The 6,519-nt window shown below is 47.5% G+C and overlaps 1 protein-coding gene across 1 annotated transcript; it reads left to right on the forward strand.

Annotated features, from left to right (window-relative positions):
* Window positions 1-2,841: 2,841 nt before the first annotated feature.
* On the forward strand, window positions 2,842-4,271 carry LOC144253816 (trafficking kinesin-binding protein 1-like). The gene is made up of 2 exons (XM_077796480.1): window positions 2,842-2,906; window positions 3,200-4,271. Exons 1-2 carry the CDS (start codon window positions 2,842-2,844, stop codon window positions 3,996-3,998), a joined length of 864 nt encoding a protein of 287 aa, XP_077652606.1. The 3' UTR covers window positions 3,999-4,271.
* Window positions 4,272-6,519: the final 2,248 nt, after the last annotated feature.

Below are 6,519 nucleotides of genomic sequence, written 5' to 3' on the forward strand. Positions count from 1 at the left end.
ATCATTTCCCCATCCTGACTACCTGTGTATGTCTGTCCTTGAGTTCTCCTTTTGAAATGGTGGTGACATCTTACTAGTTCCTTTATTAATGGAAGCTTTGACATGTGTTGATTTTAAATTTACATGAGCCATGACTTTACCTTTGAAAATGTAACACCTACTTCCTTGATGATTCACAAATCAGTAATTCAGATAAGACCTTCTTCATCCCTTCTCCACTGATTTTATATTAAATTCCAAGTTCCTCATCATGCCCTCCATAAAACACAAACAATACACATCCACACTCGTGTGTGTACCCACACAGGGTCATGCTGCCATCCCCATACCTACCCAGTACCCTCTACATGCCCACAAAATAGTGATCTTTGCTGGAGAGGGTTGCTAAAAACACAGGCATCTGAATATTTTGGACTGAATGGGAATTGGATACCTAACATATGAGATGATTGGAAACCAGATTGCAGGGACTAAATAAATGAAGTAGTAACCTTAGCAGGGAATGATATAGAGTGCTATCTATTTGGAGTCTACACTGAATCCTAACTTCAGTTCAAGTGTAAAAATTGCACTGACTTGATCCTTTGGGGTCCCTCTTTGAGGACTTGCTTGCCATTCTCTTTCCACCCTTAAGGAAGGTGCACTGAGTATCCACAGTGATGGTGGTCTGGGTAGAGTCCCTCTGGGACCTGTTATATATTTGCCAATATTGTTTTCAATGTCTGTTCCTTTTGTGCTGCCATGTTCTATGTCAGACCTAGAGCCATAGCTGGTTGATGATCTGAGATTGTTGGAGCCTCGGCTGGGAGGCATGGAAGGTCTGTCTGCACTGTGGGTGGTAGTTATTAGATCATCTCTGCTGTCCCTGTGTACTCACTTGTTCCCTTTACTGATCGCTATAGAGGACCAACAGACAGATTGACTTCTGCTCTGGATAACTACCAGAGTCCTCCCAATATGCTTACTAAGTGAAAAACAGCAGAACTCCTGGCAAAGCAATCACAGGCTCTTCTCTACTCCAGCAAAAACGCTGGGTCCTGTGGCATTGACCACTTGGGAGCTTCCCAGGAACTGGCTCAGGCTTTCTAAATCAGAATATACAGTTTAGCAAGAGTACTCTGGTGAATCTTGTGCACTTTCAGAGTTTGAGAAATGCTAAGAGTGACAGAGGTCCCACTAGCACAGGAACATTAAGCCCTCAAGTCTGTGACTCTAGTTGGTAGGTGCACTGGTCATGTTCACCTCTCAGAGACAGCTTCCTCATCCATAAAGGAAGGACAATAATCTCTGTGCCACAGGCCATGGAATGATCAAATACTTGCAAAGGCAGGGTAAGGCACTGCCCTATAGCTTATTTAAAGAGAGAAAACTTATGGGGGGCAGTAGGGTTGGCAAAAGAGATCAGGAGTCAGGGTTTTCAGGGCTGGGCTATAGACCTGCCTTCTGTGGACACCTTCCAGCCACGTTGCCTCAGCAGGGGGTCAGCTCCATGCCTAGTACTCATTTCCCAAGCTGTGTCTGGGACCATCTACTGCAGGGATTCCCTGGGCACTGCAGATCAGACTTCCTTCCTTGCATGGTCTGAGGACCCTCAGTAGATTCAAGGAATGAGGAGTCAGAATGAAATCACTTTAATAGCATAGCAACATGTTAGGACCAGAAGTCACAGAGTTAGGAAACATCATATTCTTCAATTGCACAATTCTGCTGAGGTGTGTGGTTGCACAGGACAATCTTAATAGAAGGATTTTTCACATTGAGAACTTAATAAATAAGATACTTAAAATGTCAAACTTCAGAGACAATGAGTTATGAGCATGATTGTTTTCTTATTCTGCCTCCTCTAAGTCAGGTGGATGGAGGCTGGTCTTCTAAGAGGGATATTCATATTCCTCAGCACTGCGCCGGCCAAAATCCATCCAGCCCATGTAGTCCCGGTCACTTATCCTGTGGCTGGGGTCCAGGTTCTGCAGGTTCTTAATGATGGACATGCGGCCAGAGGGAGCTACAAGGGACAGAGAAAAAGAAAAGAAGAGCATTATATCTAAGTATACAACCAGTTCAATTTGTGAAGGCAAACAACAGAAAAGGCCAAATGAAATATATACATTTATATTCTTAAAGGTATTACAGACAAAGATGAAAGAGGAGAAAGACCTATGTCTGCATAAATGGATAAAAGTGATGTTCACTAGTTATGGGTGTGTTTTGTGTTCACAGGTTATTTAGATGGGTTCATTTTGTCCTGCCTTATACAAACTGAGGAATTGCCTCAATTTTTCTTTGTCTCCCCTACCCTTAACAGTATTTTCCTTGTGTATTTGGCCCTCAGCAGAAAGCAAGAATTTCCCTAGTACTTGCTCATTTCTAAATTTCATTGCTTAACATCCCTGACCATACCCAACTTGTCCAGAGAGCTTTAAGGTAGTGCAATCACAATATCTTGATATTGGAATGGCTTTAAAAGATGGGGTCAAGTCCCAATGATAATCAAACAATGTTTTGAAATTATTAATTTGAAAGCTACTTTCTTTTCTTAAAAATAAAGAGAACCCGAAAAATATACACCATCAGATTAAAATCTTGGCATCTCAGTAATAGTCCAAGAAGGATGCGAGAATAAAAGAGGTAAATGAAGTCAGACATTTTGACCTAAAATCAATAACTGAAATTGAATGGGTGCCATGCCCTTGGGAACAGGATTATTCTTGCCTAGAACCCCCATTGAGTGGGCAGAAGTATGACAAGGTAGATGCTTGGGAGGCATGTGACACAGTGCCTCTCAGAGATCACAGACAGTGATCTGTGCAAAAGAAGGGTTAAACACAGCACTTCAGGGCCATGAATGGGCAAAGTCCAGGCCAGCTCCTGAGTAGAGAAATAGAGGAAGAAATAGAGGAAGACAGGTAAACTTGGAGCTGTTTCTTGGTCTGCAAAGGGAACAGTTATACCATCCAGCAGAGGAGAGCAAAGAGAATCACATGCATCTTCCATCCACTCACACCAGGGCCCTACTTGAGGGATTCCCAAGCCTTCATGGGTGAGGGGAAGAAACAGATGTGGACAGAGGTGTCTGGGGCTCCCATTGCAGGGAGTCCTCCTATTATGTCCCAGGTCCAACCCTATGGAATGACCACTGACCCTTCCCCTGGTGCTCACGGGCATTTCTGGTGGGTAACCTGTCATCTTTTCCTTTCAGCCTTAACTCGGCCCCGACACCAGCTTGTGGCAGCACTAGCCACTTGAAGTCCACACCAGTGGCCACTCCGTGCACCCCACAGAGACTGAGCCTGGCCGAGTCCTTCACTAACATCCAGGAGTCCACGACCACCATGAGCACATCCCTGGGGCTGGTGTGGCTGCTCAAGGAGCGGGGCATTTCTGCGGCTGTGTATGACCCACAGAGCTGGGACAGGGCCGCCCGGGGCTCCCTCCTGCACTCCTACACTCCCAAGATGGCCGTGATCCCCTCTACCCCCCCGAACTCGCCTAGGCAGACGCCCACGTCCTCCCCGCCTTCCTTTGAGTTCAAGTGCACGAGCCCTCCCTACGACAACTTCCTGGCTTCCAAGCCAGCCAGCTCCATCCTGAGGGAGGTGAGAGAAAAGAAGAACATCAGGAGCAGCGAGAGCCAGACGGACGTGTCCGTCTCCAACCTCAACCTCGTGGACAAAGTCAGGAGGTTTGGGGTGGCCAAAGTGGTGAACTCAGGGCGAGCCCATGTCCCCACCTTGACTGAAGATCAGGGACCTCTCCTCTGTGGGCCCCCAGGGCCAGCACAAGCCCTTGTTCCTGGAGGCCTGGTACCCGAGGGCCTGCCTCTCGGATGTCCCACCGTCACCAGTGCCATCGGTGGACTGCAGCTCAGCAGTGGCATCCGACGGAATCGCAGCTTCCCCACCATGGTGGGATCCAGCATGCACATGAAAGCCCCTGTGACTCTCACCTCGGGCATCTTGATGGGTGCTAAGCTCCCCAAACAAACTAGCTTGCGGTGAGGTTGGGGGGCCTGTGCCCCGGAGGAGATGGGCATTCTCCACCCTGTTCCCTGCCTCCCCTTCCCCCTGCAGCGCACTCTCCCCCTCTTCCCGTCCCTGTCCACCTCCTGAGCTAGACAAATCAACCTTGTGCCTAAGGGGGAAGAGTGGAACTTTGTCAAGTGTGTACATAGGACTTGGAGACCTTGTGTCTGCCCCGCCCTTTCTTCCAGTCCCACAGGAAGTGCCCCCGCGCTGTCCTCTGGTGAGGACTTCACCTGTGGAGTCTGGGAATGGTGGTGTCCTTTCTTCTTTTCTTTTGAGAAGCACTGAAACTCCCAAGTGTGTTCTTATCCCATGGCTAGGAACCAGTGAATCCCGGGTCAGACAGCTCCCCACCGCACCCCAGGGGCTGTCCAGCAGCCCAGGTCATAATGCATCTTGGGCCCCGGGGTGTCCTTGGATGCCTCACCCACCCTAAGAGCCTAAGGGGCCTCCATCCTGGCCACACACACCTGGCTTAGCTTTTCACAATCGAGAGCTTTTCTTTCTTTTACGGGTGGCCCAGCTTCTTCAAGACCGTCACTACTCTGCCTCAGTGGACAGTTGTTTCCCTTTTCTAGGTGAGATCTTTTCTTTTCATGCTTACGACTTGAAGTCATCCTGTGTTTTTTAATCAGCTGTCAGGCCCCACGGCTGACCCGGAAGAGAATGTATTCACACTCCCACCGCTTTGTTCAGCAGTCCCTCTGTGTTCTGTGTGACCTTTTGTTTTATTTTTTCCATTTTTTTTATTCATACACGCAGGGAAGCCATGGTACCGACAGTGTCTGTTGTCTGTTTGGTTCCATGACACCAAAATGCAAATTTCAAACACACCGAGTTGCTAATGAGAGAGCAGCGTATTCCTGGGACCCAGTGTCACAAGCAGGTTAATTGAAGGCCAGACCCAAGACAACTCTAACAGCAGGACTGAGGAAAGGGGATAGGAAAAAGACTTCTTCAAGAAATTTGCCAACCGTAAAGGGAAAGGAGAAGAAACCCAGCTAAACCGTACCCACCTGGTCAGGGCAGGAATCCGGCATCGGCCTTCTGCTGGCTCAAGCTCTTGCTCTGAAATGGGCAACCCACTCTTACTCATCGGGTCGCCATTCAGTGCCCACACATTTGCCCTCTTGTTTCACAACAGGATGGTCACAGTGAGATAGTTTCTTCCCCCAAAGCCCTTGGTCTCCTGGTGCCTCCTTTTGTGCTTAGGGAGAGATTAGAGGTGCTTATGAGAAGGACCTCCAGCCCACGAGAGAGCCTGGTCCTGTGGCTGTAGCCGATTAAGTTGTGAACTTTTATTTATTACCCGTGTGTGCCGTGTTTTAAGCACATACCCTTCCAGCTCCAGTCGTGTGTCTGTGGCATTGCAGTCCAAGCAGATAACTTATTTATTCTCATCTGGGAACACTGCCCACCAAGGTGTTCCATGACCACCCGGATATTTGTGGAAGGATAACATCCTCTATACATGAAATTGTCATTCTGTGCCCTCCCTCCCAGCTAAAGATGTGAGCTTCAGTTGAGTGAGTTTAACCTCACGTCCACCAAGGATTCTTTGAGGAAGTCCCTGAGGAGGAAGCTTCGGTCCCATGATTTCAAAACCATTTGTCCTCTGACTGTGAGAGCGCTGGTTATGTTCTCAATTTCCCCTCACCCTAGTGTGTCCGTACTCTCTGCAAGTAGCTTACACCTTTTTATTTGAATGTATTTTAAAGCAGTAGGTTGAATAACAAAGGAATATGAAAAACCATGGACTGATCGGACCACTTTATGTATTCAGAGAGGACCCACGCATCAGGAACACCAGTGTGAAAATGGGCAATTCAGAGGTTTCAGTATTTAGTATAATAAATACATTAAATGATCAACATCATGCAACCACTACCAAAAAGTGAGTTGTAATGCATCAAAAAAAATCAATAAAATTTTATTCGCTAACGAGTATCAATAAAATAAATTCAAATGATGGAAACCACCCTAGTTTCCTGACTAGTGTCTTCTCATCATCCAGGAGATGGGTTTCTCAGACTTGAGGGTGTTCATCTCTTTTGGGGAAAGTAAATGAAAGGCATACACCGCCCGTGCTGCGATCGCCTCCCTTACTTCCTACAGGAGACCATATCTTATGGTGAGACACTTTCCCAAACTCTGATTCCCTTCTCAGGGCTACACCCTGTTCCTCTGTGCAGTACAGATGGTCATGGAGTCAGTTCTAATCTTTGGCTATCACAGCACTGGAGTGGAAAAAGCTTGCATCTATGTGATTTCCCACAGATGTGAGCACGTCTGTGAAACCAGTTCCCAAACATTACCAACTGCTTTCTGGGGAGTCGTGTTAAGAGACTTAAGAACCAAGAACAGTGGAGGCCCACCCGAGGGGCAGTTGAGAGAAGAAGGAAAGGGTCGGATGCAACTTATTCTGCCACCTTGGTAGGTGAAGGCTGTGAAACCCTGCCAGCGCTAGTGGGACATGGCACATAGATTAAAACCAGGT

Source organism: Urocitellus parryii, chromosome 3 (assembly GCF_045843805.1).
Source record: "Urocitellus parryii isolate mUroPar1 chromosome 3, mUroPar1.hap1, whole genome shotgun sequence".
In the NCBI taxonomy this organism is placed as follows: Eukaryota; Metazoa; Chordata; class Mammalia; order Rodentia; family Sciuridae; genus Urocitellus; species Urocitellus parryii.

Bases quoted from the DNA above. Each gene is read 5' to 3' on its own strand.
- LOC144253816 (XM_077796480.1), top strand. From the start codon at position 2,842: ATGAATGGGCAAAGTCCAGGCCAGCTCCTGAGTAGAGAAATAGAGGAA. The intron at 2,907-3,199 runs GTAAACTTGGAG...TTTTCCTTTCAG, and splicing joins GAAGAAATAGAGGAAGACAG to CCTTAACTCGGCCCCGACAC.